This window comes from Dermacentor albipictus, chromosome 7 (assembly GCF_038994185.2).
Source record: "Dermacentor albipictus isolate Rhodes 1998 colony chromosome 7, USDA_Dalb.pri_finalv2, whole genome shotgun sequence".
Lineage (NCBI taxonomy): Eukaryota > Metazoa > Arthropoda > Arachnida > Ixodida > Ixodidae > Dermacentor > Dermacentor albipictus.
Window position 1 is genome coordinate 49,978,317 of NC_091827.1, and position 18,444 is coordinate 49,996,760.

At 46.8% G+C, this 18,444-nt stretch overlaps 1 protein-coding gene across 1 annotated transcript in view; it reads left to right on the forward strand.

Annotated features, from left to right (window-relative positions):
• Window positions 1-18,444, forward strand: part of LOC135910146 (uncharacterized) — a 103,817-nt gene that overhangs the window by 44,463 nt on the left and 40,910 nt on the right. Inside the window, exons 4-6 of the mRNA XM_065442180.1 lie at window positions 3,206-3,315; window positions 3,693-3,794; window positions 12,883-12,966. Coding sequence (XP_065298252.1) covers window positions 3,206-3,315; window positions 3,693-3,794; window positions 12,883-12,966 — 296 coding nt within the window. The remainder of the gene's footprint in view (window positions 1-3,205; window positions 3,316-3,692; window positions 3,795-12,882; window positions 12,967-18,444) is intronic.

Below are 18,444 nucleotides of genomic sequence, written 5' to 3' on the forward strand. Positions count from 1 at the left end.
GTGTACTAGTCAGGACATCACCAGTCTTTGGGATTCTCTATGCTTACTCTCCCATCGCCTCAGGTAGCTTTGTGCAATTTGCCTGCGGAATTCCACCTGCGTGACGTTGAACCCTGTGCTAGGAATTAGCCCCAAGCGTTGCTGATAGATACATCACAAAGTCAAGTGAAAATCGGCCACCACCACTTTTGCCATGGGTTACAACCCAGTGGCCGCCTTCATTTGCATCAATCTGGTCCTTACCTCTCATAAAACTTATACTGAGCAACAGTGTTTTTTGCGGGCCACCTAGATTTGTTTCTTCTGAACACGAGAGTACCTGCTTGCAGACGACATTGGCTCTGCGCCGTGTATGGTGCTTATAATTGTTACTGCAGAATTGTCCGTCCAGCGGACAACAATTATCCCATTGTCGCTCAGCACGGGCTCTTCGTGCCCGCGAGGTTCGTGCTTGACGAATTGGGGTCGAGTGATAGGGCACTCTTCGGGAACACGGTTCTGCTTCACTGTGCCCGTGCCTTTGTAGCCGTGTGCCTTGTGATGCCTGAGTAGCGGCATCCTGTGAATAAATTATCAAAATAGAAAAAGAAAGGAAGGTCGTGCGTCTCTGCTGCGAGTTGATTCACCATTTGAAGAAGTGGCGCCGCTACTTTTCCGAAGTCCTTTTCATATTTTTCAGATGTTCCGGGATCCCCTGATTGCCTTGATACGCTTTGAAGTTTACAAGGTATCCGTTCTTGGCATTTAGGCAGCATACTTTATACCTCAAGCGGACAGGCTTTCCGCGTATAAACTGTTTACAGCCATGACAATCATAATAATCATACTTTCATCATAGCTCGGGTGACGCACAGGTTGAAAGTGCTCCAGAATCTTTGCTTTCAATAGTGCCATCAATGAACGCAACTTTGCCAACTTCTCACTAAGCGTTAGGCTTGCATTTCGCACAGTGCAGGAATCGCATTATCTGTACGAAGCGATTTCTCCGCATAGTATTGTAGGCCATCGTGTTGCGCATATCCAAGCCGCTGTCCCAATAGCACTTTTTCCCTGACAAGCCATTATAGCCGGAAAAAACGAGCACTCGAAGAAAACCTAATTCGTCTGTAACCTTCGGATAGGGCATATTGAAACATAACGCATACTTTGTTGTTTGTTCAACTAGCAGCTCCACGACGGCTTTGTCAAAAACGATTTCGAACAACTCAACCGGGGGAAAGCCCCTGTAAGCAGCAATGTATGGGTAGGGAAATATGCCAAGGCTTTTCTGGAGATCACCGTTCGTCCACTTAGAAGCAGTGGATAATTTCGCAGGAAATGGCCGCATCAACTACGGCAGAAGAAACCTCTCATGCTCCGTCACCTTGCTCGCCTGGGGTCGTCATCGTCCGAGTCGGATACACCAATGCGGTGTCCGTCAGAGAAAACAGTTTCGGCGCCGGCTCATAGCTGCCGCCAGATTAGATTGTCAATGTGCTCGCCTGAGTCTTCATCGGCCGCCTCTTCATCCGAATAGGCGCTACACTCTCGCGGGTCGATATAAATCACTGACACGTCGTCATCATCTTCTACGAGTATCTTCGCTATTTATTCCAACATCAACCTATTCAGGCAATAAAATAATTAAGAAATAACCACTGCGGGAATGCGCCAGCAGCCATGCAAGGGATGAGAATGCAGTTTTAAAAAAAAATGAAAAGTTAGGTAGCCTAAAGGCCCAGCGTGACCATATGGCAAAGCGCAAGATAACACGATTGTTCATGGATAAATCAAACATAAATCTTTCACAAATGGCCATCGAAGGTCAAATATTAGAAGAAAAATATGGAGGCAAGGATATCGGACCATTGCTTAAACAAGTAGCGAAAAAAAAAACACATTACCCCTTGGGGTGATGCATGGCGACGCTACTCGCACAGCAACACTTATTCCCGCCTTTGCGAGGGGCTCCCACAAAATGACTGACACCTGCTGCCACTTGACATCCATAAAGGGAACTCTCATCTGTCTACCAGCATGTCAAAGGCGATTTTGGTGCCGTTTGTCGATCTTAATTAAATGAAATCCACTATGCAGACTAACGTGACCATATGGTAACGCTGGTCTTTAATGGGTTAAGGATAATCGCATTACGGTCGACAGTGATCGGGAGATGAGTTCTGCCAGAATTTTTAATAATGCCTTCAGTCTTCTTTTTCAGTAACTGTTGATAATATACCATAAAAACATAACTATAAGTATACAAATATATCCTAAAGCTTAAAAAAATTATTCTACATTGCATTCGCTCTTCAGGTACACCACTAATTCGTGAGTTTCGGTTTTGCAAAATTCTATTAAGCATTAGGGCCACTTCGCGTTAGCTGTGAGCTCATTGTGCATCACATCTCCTCGCTCCAGCACATGCAATTTACCGAATGGTGACGGTTGCGTTTAGTGAGGAGTTGCGCATTTAAAATAAACATTTATCACTTAAGCTTTTTTAACGAGTCAATTTTCGACGAATCTAGCAGGCAGTCGTAGCCCCCAATCTTAACTCTGCTTGCTACATTTGGTAGAATTGGAATTGTTTGCTTAAACGCACCAAATTTTATTCAACTCTCTTTCGCTGTTGGGAATACTCGGAATATTCCGGCATTTTACATGTACTTGAAGAAAAAGTCAGTTGGCTTCATACCAAAGCTGCCTAATGCAGCCAGATGCAGTTTGATCTTATGGATGGTTTAGTGGCCAAACTATTGGATGAGGTTAACGGGTGAGGGTCATGCTCAAAAATAACAACGAAATAAAACAAGAGGGCACACCACGACCTGCTGATCGTATTGCTGATCATGCGTATTGAGCTGTCAAAGGAACTGTACAGTTCCTAACACGTCAACATCAGGTTGTGGCGTGGTCCGCGCCTCCAGTAAGGTTATAATCCGATGTTCCTAGCTCTTCTATCTGGTTCACTGTCGGAAGACGAGGACAATTCCAGAAACGTGCAGTATACGAGTCACATAGGCTTCCGTCCGACTGTAAGACCTATCGTAACAAAGCAAATAGAATCCGACTGATTCTTCACCTTTTTCACTCAAAGGACGGGACACAGCGCTGTGCTTCCGCATCCATGTGCGTCTGAGCGATCGTGTAAATAATACCATACGAAGTAGCCCACGAGTCCGTCTTGTTCAATCCTCACCACTGTTTCTTTAACCCTTCGCAGACCTGAAAGCGAAGGGGGATCGAAGGCTCCCATAATTGCCGTGGTGGTGATCCTGCTGCTCCTGGGGACCATCCTTATTTATTTCGTGATATCCTCCGGCGGGACAAGCGGTACGGAGTTTCTTAGAACGCAGCAAACGGTACCGGATTGCTCTCTTGATTGATTGATTGATTGATTGATTGATTGAGTGAGTGAGTGAGTGAGTGAGTGAGTGAGTGAGTGAGTGAGTGAGTGAGTGAGTGAGTGAGTGAGTGAGTGAGTGAGTGAGTGAGTGAGTGAGTGAGTTAGCGAGCTAATCCCATGTTTCTAGTTTTATATCTCGAATAATCACATGGGATACGAAAGCTGATGTATCGGGGAGAAACTGGAGACAAAATTTTACCAGCCGATGATTTTTACATCGTGTAGCTCTATTGAAGCGCTCTGTGCTGCATAAATGGCTCCAGTTGTATTGATTCTACGTTATTGCATTTGTACACACATCCAGACAATGTGACGGGCGAAGGCGACGCTAGCTCAGGCGGCGGCAAAGGCGACGGCGACGGAGGCTTCAGTGATGGTAGCTCTGGAAACACCGCTTATCGACCGGGTGAGTAGCTTCTTTTTTTTTACTTCACGCCCTCGGTTCTTGTTGCAGTTGTTTTCTATGGAGTCACCGCTGGCGTTTCACACTCGTGAAGCACCAAACGCTGTGTTTAAGCTTAGGTTAAACAAGCTTAAACAGCTAATTTCAGTTACTACAAAAGAAAAAAAAACGCCAATAGTTGATTCGCAGCTGGAGGTGCGCGTGATCAATTCGTTATTTTATCATCCTGATTTGTGTGTTTTTTTGGTGTTACAAAGCATACCACGTAGCTGAGTGTAATGAAATTCGAACGAGGCGGTTTATCTGGGCACTTCGAGGCACTGACATGTTTTTATGCAAGAACGGTGACCTGCCGCTGTGCATACCGCAGTATGTGACACGTCTTGCTCATCCAGGGGTTAGGGTAAGCGATCACGTATCAAACTAAGCTTAAAGAGTCTAATAAACAGTCACGCCTTCAATTCCTTTACGCTTTCACACGGAAAGATGGAAGTGGTATGGGGGCGTGAGGGGCCATCCTTATATGGTATATTCCGGGCTAGTGTAAAGGAGTAAAATAACATTCATAATAGCTGTCACGCCCTGTGCTCTGTCGGTTATATGTTTGGCGACATTATCGGTCGTTGCGACGTAGTAGGTGTCACGTTGCCTTGCTGACCCCGAGGGTGCTCACTAAAGCGACGGCCGCGGTGGCCTCATTTCTTTGTGGGTGAAATCAGAAAACGCCGTTATATCACGCACCGCGTGCACGTTAAGAAATCCCCGGGGGTCCAAATTTACACCGACTTCCCCACTACCGCGTGCATGATAATCTGGTCTTTGTTTCGAAAAGGTGGGGGGAAACAAAAGGGGGGGGAGGGGGGTTTGTTGACGGCTGCCGCGGTGCTGGGATGACCGGTGCTGGGGAAAGCGCACGCGACGATGCCCTTGATGGGAGGTGAGGGTTGAGGGAGGTTACAGGGTAGCGATGTGAACTGTATATCCCGGTCTATGGGGCTTAAGTATTTCCGCAAGTTTTCCGCTTGCCTCGTCTTCACGATGCAGAAGCAATCATCTACGTACCTGAGAGACTTTTGGTTTCGGGAAAAAAGTATTTAGAGTTCTCTCCTCGATTCTCTCCATAGTCAAGTTAGCCATGGCAACGGAAATTGAGGCCCCCATAGGAGTTCCTTTAACCTGTTTGTAGTAGCTGCCTCGGAAGGTGAAATAGGTATTGGACATGCACAGGTCGAGAAGACGGCAGATTTCGTCTACACTCAAGGGGGAGGGGGTTTCTCGCTGAGCTTGTCGTCGCGACGATATGCTCAGCGAGAGAACCCGTTTGAGTATATTCTGGATATATATGTATAGAACTAGAGGAAAGGGTACCGAGTGACCCGACTTTACGTTGATCACATCACAAGAAGCCAACCAACAAAGACAGCAAGGACAACATAGGGGAAACCCCTTGTACATGCTAACTGAATCAGAGAAATGACAAATCAATGCACATAAATATGGATGAAAAAACAACTGGCAGCTTGTGACGAACGATCCCACATCTTCGTAGTGCGCGTGCCATGCTTTTACCAACTGAGCTACCATGGCGCCGTTTTCCCATCCACTTTCCGGAGTATATATGTTTTACTACTAGATCTAACCCTGGGAGTGTTAGCCAGTGCCACCACTCACAAAGCTTGGCAATGGCAATGATGGAAAACATTTGCAGGCTTCTGCAGGTTTCTTCTGCAGGCGTCACGAGTACGTGCTAAAACATAGGGAAGGCAACTGGCTTGGCAACACAAGCTACTAGAACGTAGCAAAGTTGCCAGATTCGAGACCCCCGGTATTTATCGATGAGAAGAACGGTAACCGAGGGGCCCGACTTTTCAGCCATCCGCATTGGCGTTGAGGCGTTGTCGAAACACGTTCAGCGGAGCTAGAGCCTAGCGATTACGGCCGACGAAATCGTGCACCGACTACAGGCACACATGAACCAAATTTCAGGCAATAACAACGAAGGAAACTGCTTTTGTATGGCTTTTCTGTCCACTTCAATTTGAAACAAGCCACCCTTCACTTTTTACACTGCCTGGCACATGCAGGGGAAAGCTGCAACACTCCACGAAAAGCACGTAAAACGAGAACGGTACCACCAAGTAGTAGCAGCCGCTATCAAGGAAGCCGGGCCTTTCGTATCAGCTACCTCAGTGCGATGCAACGCTGCTCATAAGCCAAAATCTGTGTGCTTTGCAGTATTTTCTCATTATTTAGTGTCAGCACTTGCTACATGGTATGTGCTGTACTTGAGCGAACGAGGAACGGTGGCTGTGGATGCTGATGTATAGTAGATGTAAATTTGTATGCATTGTAATTGTATAGTAAATGTTATAATAATTGTAGGTTGGTATTCAAAAGCGGAAAGTTTCGGAATAGGTTTTCTTTGCATCGAATAGTTGAAATGCATTTTAGCAATAAAAAAATGGCTGTGGCTTAGGTAAGGTTAAGCCCAGGATGCGAAGCATACTAGCCTTTATTTTAGTTGTTGAACCACTGTTTAGCCTGGTGAACTGCTGTTGCTTGGCTATATTTGGTTCGGCTAGACGAAGAAACAACTCATGCATTACTTCTTCGCCTTCAAGAGTGGAACGCGACAGCGTTCCCGTCGACCCGCCAAGGGGTGTAAGACAATGGGCTACAGGGCAGCGACTACGCGTCCCGCATTGGACGCGGTGAGCGTCGAGCAAAGCAGCGTTCGGCGCGGCAACGAAATGTGCGCCTGAGCAAGAGACGCACGCCTTAGAAACAGCGCGTTTCTAAGGCAACACCGCATTCACTAGAGGCGCTTTTGTACCGCTTTGAAGCGTTGTACTCGTGGCTCAGTGGTAGCGTCTCCGTCCCACACTCCGGAGACCCTGGTTCGATTCCCACCCAGCCCGTCTTGCAAGAGTTGAGCCAAAGCCACTTCTCCTCTGTCGTGACGTCACGGTGTCACGTGATTTCATGGTCACCGCCGCGCCTGAGGAGCTGGGTTGAGCCCTCGTAATATGCTTCGCATAAAAGCAAACGCCATCTGCAGAAATCAGCAGGGAAAATTCCATGCCCGATAGTTTTTGAACTCTGTTGAAATACGCTGCAATACACTAGCGCAACTAATTGTGCAGGATTGTCATAAGATTTTGAATAATCGCGCGCATTTGAACAAGTTTCAGAATTAAAGGTCATCGAGTGCACATCTCTTGAATAACACAAACACTGGAAGCTACTGGACATACAGTGATAAGATACTCGCGCTCCAGTGCATAGTTCATGACGTAAATCACCCATCATTGGTAGGATTAGTAAGTTTTTTTTGCTTGGTATATATGACACGTTACAGTGACACGTGAAATTCTAGGACATCTGCACATACACGTCGTATACCTCGAATTACTGAGGTGGTGAGCAGATGACGAGGCGCGGACGAACACATCTCGAGGGGCACTCGGGTTCCCTATTGTATAAGGAGTACTGCACCTTCCACAGTGGTTAAAACCATGTGAGATGCAGTGTGGGAATCCAATAGCCTTGTTTTGGCCTAATGTCGCGAGCAACAACGTATGACACCTTGGCGTGGCTCACCCATAGGGCCATCGAATTGACTGTGTTTGCCTTGAAATCAGGCAAAAGCAGTACGTGAAATATCTACATTGAAGACCAACATTTCAGTAAGGAACGCAAAAAAAGTGCACTGTTTTGCCATCGAATATCGGAATTTCTGTACACCGTTATGCCGTACCAACAAGGCGCAAACAAAGATATGTACTAGATATGTACTAATAGATATGTACTGTAATAGATACGCATAATGTGCCGCTCGTCGCTCTACGCAAAATCATTTATTCCTCGCACAATAATAGAATGGAATAACCTACCATCACGCATAGCTACTGAAGTTAACCTACCATCTTTCCAAACTTTGTTGCAAGAAAACTGTTAGTGGCAGCAGATTAGATAATAATTATGCCTATATGCACATATTAACATATTATGTAAATTGTTCTTGTGTTTTCATGACTAAATGCATTTACCTCTTGTTCATATCTATTTATTTTATGTTCCTTGTGTGTATGTTTATTTTATGTAGTTTTATTTCTTGTGTATATTTCATATTTTTACCCCCCCCCCCCTATGTAATACCCTCATCTGAGGGCCCTTAGGGGTAATGTAAATAAAATAAAACAAATAAAATATAGATTTGTAGATATATAGATGTGTAAACTAAAATATCTATGAGCGAAATTCTGTAAGCAGATTTTACGACGACCCCCGTTTCACCTAATCATAGTGGTGTATATCAAGCAAGAGTCGTAATTAGGGTGTCAGCGCGCGAGCTGCTGAGATTATTTCTATTGCCTTCCCTTCCTCACAGCATACGAGCTTTGAAAACACGCGTCTGAGGTTTGAGAGTGCTACTAGCTGGAACGCGGCCGTCTTAGTCTGGGCAAGTTAGCTGTGTGGGAAGATCTGTTTTCCGAATGTTGCATATCTCCTAATAAATGTCAACATCTTCAACAGAGATCTGTCTGGCTGATTGGTAAATTTCACCATGTCAGAAATGAAACCATCTCAAGCCAGGTCAAGAAGCTTCCGACGTTTCCCACCCACAAAGACATGATATGTTTACTTTCACTAGGAGATGTGTGACACTGCGTATGGAGGCTATTCCACCCAACTAACATGCCCTAACCATGGTGGCCGCGTTCCACGCTGTAGCAGCTTTAAACTTGAGACATGCGTTCTGAAAGCTTGAGCTGTGCGAGCGAGGCAAAGCCCTGCCTACGAGACTCTCCAAACAGACTCCACGCCAAGAATACAAAAAGAACTGAACAAGCTCCTGGCTGGCGTCTTTAAAGAATACCCTGCCTCAAAAACCACGTACCTGCGGCTAATCTGTCAAAACGGCTTCATACTGGAGTTCGATGGGCTTCCAGATCCCCCAGCCCAATTTTACTCTCCGCCCAATAGTGGATTTCACAACCTCCGAACTTCTGGCTTCGTCCAAGCATATTCAGAAGACTTTGGCTCCACTCGTGCGAAAAGCATTCTCTCACATACGCAATGCAGCTCAATTGGTAGAGTGCATGAAGAAGGTGGCCGTAGGCGGTATCGAGTGTATCACCTCATTCGGTGTCATTTCGCTTTTCACAAATATGCCTTTTGCACTTGCAGTCTCAGCTGCCCGAGTCGGCTCAAACGAAGAGAAACTTCTGAGCGGGAGGACCAGCCTAAACATGACAGTACGTGTCCATTGCTAGAGTTCTGCTTGAGCGGAAGCTAACTTTGGTTTCAAGAGCGAGTTCTACAGGAAAGCAAGCGGAACTGCGATGGGTGCAGCGATCTTGGTCGCAGCTGTGAAACAGGCAATATAGCATATCGAAGGGAAGGCACTGCGACGTTTTCTAGACAAGCCGAGATTATTTGCCAGTATGTTGGAAACTGCTTTTGCGTCATTAAGAAAGCAGCCACTGGCAAGGCTTCCTCGCCTATCTCAGCTCCATAGATCAGGCGATCCAGTTCATCGTGGAGCGCGAAGATGATATCTTGCCATTTGTGGATGATTTGGGCCGGCAACGTGATTAGCGGGTGACATTTTACCTGTAGATAAAGTCGAGGCTCCCCATTCGGTATTCGCAGTTTGCTTCCAATCACTGTGGAGCCCACAAGGCCTCGGTGCTTTCTACGCTTCTTTTCTGTGCGGAAACAATCTTCACATCAGAGGAGGATAGGAGTAAAGACGAAGGCACCGTAACCGCTGAGAAATGGAGAAATGTGTACACAATAGGTATAATTCGCCAGACGTAGCACCGGCAGGATCGTCCGCCTCCTCCTCCCCTACCCGTCCGACTCCTATACGTCGGCGACAAAAGATACAAAGCCAACTCGTCGTGTCGGCATTCTATTTGTTCCAAGATTTAGCGAAGAACATTTTCAGGTGCTGGTGTGAGAAGGTGCAACCTCGCGTACAAGTCATTGCCAACGCTCTCCAGGTTTCTCCCATGGCCGAACGACCGACTATCTAAGGAGAAATGCCAGGGCATTGTTTAGAAAGTGCCGCAGCTTCAGTGTGGCGTCACCTACATCGGTTTAGCCAAGAGCTTTTCTGGCAGAATACGCCAGCACAAGAAACGGCGTAGAGGAACTGTAAGCATAGGCCAGCACTCCTGTCGAACGCTGCGACAAGCATGACCCTGCAATCGATTTCGACGGTGCCCCTGCGAGTGACATGGAAAGCAACGCGGCGAGAACACCCTTGATTGAGTCGCTCCCAATTCAAAATTCTCACGGCAACACCAATCGCTCACGAGTGACCATCCCTCGTGTGCACACCCATGGCATTCGCGAGGCTAGGAGGAAGACGGGAGCCTAAAGGACGCTGTTTCTTCGGCTGGTTCAGCCACTCCCTGAAGAGAGAACCGAGCCGGTCATGAAAGGTCCGAAACGTTTCAAACTTTGCGGGAGCAGTTTTCACTTCTACTATCTCCTATTGCTTTTCAGGCCGATAACAGCGCAAGATATTTTATCGAATACACGCTGCATGGCACAGCACGCAGCTTTTGACATATCGTTGTGGGGTACATGAAGTAAGAAATATGTTATCAGGATAGTTACAATAACTGTAGCAGCTGACAAGATGGTAGACAGCGCACGATGTTAAGATCGTCATCTCATTCGGACTAATGTTAAAATGTCTGCTTCGCCGGCCTGTCACATGACCCCCGGCACCAACCCGGTGCTGCTTAGGAAGCGGTCGAATGATACGACTTAATACGCGTGAAGTGGACCACATCGGAGCGATGCTGAGACACGGTGTGGGCAAGAGGTGCGATTTCGTGCGTAACGTCAGTTACTTGACGGAAGACACGGTAAGAACCAGAGTAGCGTGAAAGTAATTTCTCCGAAAGGCCAATGAGTCGCGACTGCAATAAAAGGAGAACCGAGGCTGTCAGTGTGTAGTGGACGTAACGATGGTGGACGTCATATAAGCGCCGCTGACATTACCGCGACTCCACAAGTCGGCGTCGGAGAATGTGGCACGGTTCTTGAGCTTTGAGTATGGCTTCACAGGCGTACTCAGCAGTCAAACTCAGACTAGCAAGCAGAACGGCGTCGAAAGGTAGCGTAGGCTTGCGGCCAATTAAGAGGATGCATGGAGGGAAGCCTGCGGTATCATGGCGAGAAGAAGTATAGGCGAATGTAACAAACGGCAATTTGCAGTCTACCTGTCGCAATGGTTTGCAGAGACATGCATGGACAGCTTGTCCGTTAGGTTTTGGTTGACACACTCGGTTAGACCGCTTGTTTGTGGATGGTAAGCTGCAGAAAATTTATGTTCAGCCGCGCACGAGTGTAGAATGGCATTAAGAGATTTAGGAAGAAAGTAGCAGCCTCGGTTGTTGATGAGCTCCCGATTGGCACCGTGGTAAAGGATGACGTTCTATAAGAGGAAGTCGGCGACATGGGCTGAACAGCGTGTCAGAAGAGCCCGTGTGTTTGCTTAGCAGGTGGCATAGTTTGTTGCTACAGCAATCAAGTTATTTCCCGAAACTGACGTAGGAAAAGGACCTAAAACATCATCGCCTACACGAAAGAATGGTCCAGATGGTACGTCAAGTGGCTCAAGTCGGCCAGCAGGGAGTGTGGTCGGCTTTTTTCATCGTTGACGAAGGTCACACGCAGCAATATAACGGCAGACGTCAGAATAAAGACCAGGCCAAGAGAAGCGCTGATGAACGTGGTCATAAGCCCGTGACACGTCAAAGTGACTGGAGGTCAGAACATCGTGAAGCTGAGCGAGAGAAGTCTGACGCAGATGCACAGGTGCAACGAAGAGTCGGTCATGGAGGTCCGGGCTCAGAGGGAGAGCGGTACAATATGACATCTTGAATTTCAAACATGCAAAGGCAAGGATCGGGCGTTGTTGAAGACAGCCCTTGAATAAGGTCGTGTAAGGAGCCGTACCGGCGTTGTTTCGGTGTCAGAGAGAGAAACCGTGACAGGTATGCCGGTAGAAGTAACGTCTGGTGGGTAGACAGGAAGGCACGACAAGCAGTCCGTATCTTGATGTAACCGGCCAGTCTTGCATATAGCTGATTAGTTGTATCCTTGAAGGCGCAGAACCCATTGGCCAAGGCGCCCCGAAAGATGTTTAAGGGACGAAAGCAAAGACAATATGTCAGCTAGATGAGGGCTCCCTGGAAGTTCGCTGTCGAAAAAAATGGCACGTGCATGTGTGAAAATAATGTAGCAGTGGTATATACCGCATTGTTGGAGGACACAAGCTTTGTATATCGAAGAAGCTTGTCATAATAAGAAACAAGTGTTTTTTTAACACTTGAGCTAAACATGGGATAATGAAATCGGTCTGCGATTATCAACCTTGTTTCCAACACCTTCGATATGTAAGGGTGTAATTCTGGCAGTGTGCAATAATTACAAAATTAGGTCATTTCAAATGGCTGTATGTATGATTTCAAAGAAAACAATTTTTAAGATTCAAGTTTCCTTTGAAAATCGTCGAAGCTAACGCTATCAACCCCAGGCCACTTTTTTTTTACTTAAGCAAGAAAGAATTCTCCTATGTTCCTCTCCTGACAAAAAGGACTTGTAGGCTTATTCCAAATTGCTGCTCCGCAAAGTACATGAATCTGATTGCTGGATGAGAACACCAGCTAATCACGAAAAAACAGTTGAAACCTTGTACTATGTTTTCACCATCGTGGCAAAACTGTGTACGGAAGTACCCAGGGACATCGGTGCGCGTGGCGGAGCCCAAAAGTTGATTCATTAAGGACCAATTTTCCCGAGCCTCACGTTGTGCCTTGAAAAGCTTAAGCCGAAAGTGAATGCGTTTGGAGATCATATCAGCGCATTCAATTAATTTCTGGTCTGTTTATATTTGAGCTGGAATGCATCGCACAAAGGTGAACGTGTGTACTGGCCGCATAGTAATTCTTTTTTCTTGAATGGGGGCAACATTTTCTGTTCAACAGTGTTTAGTGATAGTACCTTTTATACGAATTAGAATAAACTCCGTCACTGATGAACGAAATGATTACCGGCTTTCTTCTAGGGCCGTCCAAGACCACGAAGGCACCCCCGACCACGCAGCCACCCCCGACCACGCAGCGACCCCCAGCAACCAATGCGGTGAAACGTACGTGGTCTCGAAATTTTATTGCACTTTCTCCAAAGGCAAGTGCCGCAATGGCTTCCCAAACACGTCATTCCTATATGTATTTTTTAAAATTCTAATGAGCCATGAATTTTGTACATTTCTAAAATAAAGGAACTACCGAAACATATCGACTCAAGAAGACGGATTTTTGTAGCCGTTCAATAATTTCTTTGAAAACGTTTTATAACTTGCACATTCAAGAACAACTAAAGCATGAAGTGTGGCATTCTGCAACTCGGCAATGAACACGAGACCACAGTTCTGCAACCTCCACTTCTTTATTTAGTTGACGCTAATTATTCACGCCAAGAGTATACTAATCTACTAGTAGGCATACGTTAAAGAATTGTAGAATTATTGGTGCGTTAGCTTACTTCCAGTAATATATGAAAGGTTCAACAAGATAATATCCAATAGAATAAGGGCAACACTCGACTTAGTAAACCAAAGAAGGGGTATTCAACATTGGATCAAATGCATGCTTTCAATCTGGTAGTCGAGAAACCCACAAGGTACAATCAGCCTCTCTGTATGGCTTTCATATATTAAGAAAAGGCGTTTGATGAAGTAAAGACACCAGCAGTCGTACAAGCATTATGTAATCAGGGAGTACAGGACGCTTACGTAAATACCTTGGAAAATATCTACAGAAGCTCCACAGCTACCTTAATTATCCATCAGTAGGAAGATACCTATAAAGAAAGAGGACAGACAAGGAGAGACAATCTCTCTAATGAAATTCGCTCCGTCCTTCGAAGAAGTGTTCAAGCTACCAAACTTTAAAGGCTTACGAGTGAGGATCAATGGCGAATATCTCGGCAACCTTCGATTTGCCGATGACATTGAACTGTTCAGCAACACTGGGGTCGAGTTATAACAAATGATTGCGGACTGTAACAGAGAGAGTCTAAGGACGCGGTTGGAAATTATTATGCAGAAGACAAAAGCAAAGATCTATATCCGGGCCAGCGAGCAAGAGTTCAGTATTGCCACTCAGAGTGTAGAGTCTATGAAGGAGTACGTTAACCAGGTCAAATACTCACAGGAAGCCCTGATCATAAGAAGCAAATTTACAGAAGAGAAAAACGGGTTGGAGTGCATACGGCAGACATCGCCAGATCGTGATTGGAAGCTTACCATTATCACTGAAAAGAAAGGTGTACAATCAGTGCATTATACCGGCGCTAACATGTGGGAGAGAAAGTTGGAAACTGACAAAGAATCTCGAAAACAAGGGCCACACCTAGAGAGATGGAACGAAGTATGTTAGGCGTAACGTTAACATGCAAGAAAACGTGGTGTGGATCAGGGAGCGAAATAAGGGAAATAAGGACATTAGGGGAAATAAGTGGAGCTGGACCAGTCATGCATTGCGTAGGTTAGATAGCCGGTGCACCATTAGGGTTACATAGACAATGGGTGCCAAGAGAAGGGAATCGCAGTCAAGGATGGCAGAAGACTAGGAGGGGTGATGAATTTAAGAAATTCGGACGGGCTGGTTGGTATCGGTTGACGCAGGACAGTGGTGATCGGAGATCACAAGGAGAGGCGTTCGTTTTCCAATGGACATAAAATAGGCGGATGATAGCGATGATGATAATGTTGATGATGATGACGATGATGATGATGATGATGATGATGAATTGTTCTCGCAAGTAGAATATAATCTATCAGAATTTAGCTCCCTCGTATTCATGCCATCGCCTTATCATCTTCTGAACTCGGACAGATAACTTACGCTTCTACATATGGGCACATTTTTATGCTGAGACCACATCCATTCTGGACGCCCACGAGAAAACTACAAGTAAAACTGTGCAGGGTGATATGGGCTGGACCAGTTTTGAAGTGAAGGAACTCCAGGGTGAAATTGTATATGAAGGACGACTGAGGAATGCGGAAAATGTAGATAGCCTGTGAGAGTGTTCAAATATTTGTAGACGCAAAACATCAATTCACAGTGGAGGAAAAGAAGTAGGAAGCTTGCCAGGAAGCCTGCGACCAGTATAGATAGCAACAGGGCAACAAAAGACGCGAAACGGGAAGTGTAGCGGAAAGTCAGAGGCTAAGACAATCTCATGGGTGACGGCAATGGAAAGCAAACTTGCTATGTGTAACTAGTCAACAGGCCAAAACAAAATCTGGAAAGAAACTGGGGCGAGAGAGAACGAACTTATAAACGTAGCTTTAGATCCCTCGCCTGTAGTACCACTGTAGAAGGCGCTGCTACATATTGAAAACTCCCGAGTCGGCACCCTGTGGATCGGCGTGGAAACCTGCGCATATGTCGCTTCACAGACAGCGAGGTATTTACTATACGAATTAGCACTGGCACCCATTGGGGTTATATTGGCGTCGATGAAGCAGGTTGTCGCGAATGGTGAAATGGTGAGCTTGACGACACAACGTACGAGTGGTTGGTTGTGCTGATGAACCAGAAAGAAAGTCTATAAGGAAGGTAATCCGATGAACTTGCACCGCTTAGAAGCGATGGTGGTAAGGTCAAGCGAAGAAACAGTAAACTGACATAGTGGGCAGCAGCATTGTCGTCAGGTAAGGGAGAGCGCGAGAGAGCGCTAGCAGCAGAATTCTGCGGGACAGCTCGCAGATATTGTAGTCCTGCAGGCGAATTGCTCTTCGGGCAAGACGGTCTGAGGGATCTTTCAAGGACAACAACCAACATAGGCCACGGTGGTCGGTGACTACATCAAATGGACGGCCGTACAAATAAGGCCGGAACTTAGAGCCCAGATGATGGTGAGGCATTCTTTTTCTTTCACAGTGCAATTGGTTGCAGCTTTCGTAAGCGTACGACTTGTATTGTATTGCATTGTACCGTTGTACTGCGCTGAGCAAGCACAACACGGAGACTTAAGGGCCGTTTATAGTCCACGTCGGCGAAAACGACCCCTCTATAGTCGGGCGCACCGGCGCAACCAACGTAACCAGCGGCTTCCGACGCGCCCCGATGGGGCCGGCGCCGATATGGCTCCTGAGCCATTCGCTCATCGGAGTCGGCAGAACATATGGCGGAACTCTCGCACCACAATACATTTTGCGTGAAGAAAAAGGTGCCAATACAACTCCGCAGACGGCTTTTGCGCACGGCGCGCCACTCGGCGAACGTTCTAAGCATGCTCCGAAGATAGCAGCCGCCGGTGGCATCTCGGCTGGTGCAGCGCAACCGGCGCAGTGTGGCTGACCGCGAACGACGCTCGCCCGCGCCGATAACATCGGACTATAAACGTGCCCTAACACCGCAGGCAGTTGTGTACGCCTCGTTTGGGGCTGTCGGGTCGTAATGGCGCGAAATTGGCGGAGACGTTAGCAAACGGTGGAGCCTTGTAAAGGCATCGTCACGCTCGGACGACCACGATGTGAGGGGTCCATTGCTTCTTATTAGCTTCGTCGGGGGCGATATGACGGCGGGGAAATTGCGGATGAAGCGTCTGAAGTAGGAGCGGAGCCCTACGAAACGGCACAATTATTTTAGGGACGTTGGCTTAGGGAATTCGGCGACAGCCCGAAGTTTGGCTGGACTGGAGAGTATTCCAACCTTGGATAAGACGTAACGTAGAATTGTCAGCTGCCGAGCTGCGAAGCGGCAATTTAGGTTTAGCTGTAGACCAGCGTTTGTTGAATACGTCAAACGACAGCGGGGTCATTCAAGGCACCTGGTGAAGTGAGGAGCAAAAACTACAACGTCGTCAACATAGCACAAGCACGTGTGCCAGTTAAAGCAACATAGAGCTGTGTCCATCATGCGCTCGAAAGTTGCCGATGCGTTACGAAGTCCTAAAGGCATTACGTCAGATTTCTATAAGGTGTTGGGTGTGACAAAAGCTGCCGTCAGCCGATCGGCGTCTGCCATGGGTATACCAATACCAATACCTTTAGCGCAAATCTAGCGATGAAAGTAATTGTGCACCTTGTAGACTGTCAACTGCGTCGTCTATCCGCAGTACAGGACAACCCACTATACCATTGCAATCCATTCCTATAATATATTCCGCATGCTATGTGTCGCTGGCTGAAAAAATAAACACGCGAAGTGTACGTAGCCTGCTGGAAAGATTGCATCGTGTACGTATGTTGTACAATTATCTACAACTCCCTAATATTTATGGACGATTAGGGAAACAATACAGAAGCTGGTTAATTACTTTAATATTACTAATTGAACCTTAAGGAGAAAGAAATCTCCTGGCGCGCTTTCTCAGCTTGGATCCCAACAACACCAACTGGGTGTTACTCGTGCATGATTACTTTTTATTAAGGCTCGGTGCACGATAACTAGAACAGCCTGAATATTGATTTATTCATGCTAACCCTGAGAACTCCTAAAGGAGTACTGACACCAAAATTGTAACTTGATATAATCGGCAGATTACCTTGCTGCGAACTCATTCGTTACATCTATAATGTATTAATACGAAATTCGGCTTATAGCACGTTTTATTTTAAATTTTTATTCCTGCGAGCGCTGAATCGGAATATCGGCCGCTACATCTAGATCAAGCTCCCCACACAACTCGAAGAGCTGTGCCTTTCGCAACCTTTACCAGCTCGAATGCACGCTCAAAGCTATCGCGTGCCCCGCGTGCTTTCTTGCCCAAACATGCAACACGAAGGCTTTCTATTTCGGTATCAAGTCACGTTAGTTCTAGTGGCTATTCGCGCTCCTGCACTATGCACTCCTGCTTTTGCCTTTCAAATTCGCGCTTTTCACTTTCACATACAAGCTCTTGCTTTGCATGTTTGTGCTCTCGAGCCTGTCCTTTTGCCCGCGGTTGAATCGTCTCAAAGCATTCTGAAAGCTAGACACCCCCTCAACTTCCAACGAAATTATGGCCTCGGTCACCTCTGGTTCCTTTAGTGTATCGGACACATCCAGGCATAACTCCCAAGCGCCAGCAATTCCGGTTTACACATTGCTTAAAATTCATGACTGAGTTCAGTGCGGTTCCTCGACTGGACACACTACTGCCTTGACGCTCACCAACATGGTAGGCGACTACGACAGCATTTACCCGCGCTGTTACCTATACTGGCAAAAGCATACTAAAACTCAGCCGAGAAAAGCCTCGCGCTCCGAAACGCTCGCAGGCAAAAATCCGGCGTAGGCAATCCCGACGCACTGTTGCATCTCACGCAGACGACCATTGGATGTCGCATTCCACCGCTGCCACCGGTTACTATCTGTGCGCCCAGTTGATCTGGAGCGGGTGGCTGACTCCGCTTTGCCGCGGCTAACGAGTCTTCAGGGGCTCGTGCATGGGAAACGGCTGCGCGACGTAGCAAAGAACAATGAACGTTCAATTAACCGTCGGAAGCTTAACCGTCCCGCTCGCTGAAGGCAGGTAGCACTGGCGCGCTAACGCATTCACGAGGGCATCACGCGTGCCATTGGGGACAGAGCGAAAGTGCGCGTACGAAATAACATATTTTCGTGGCTGC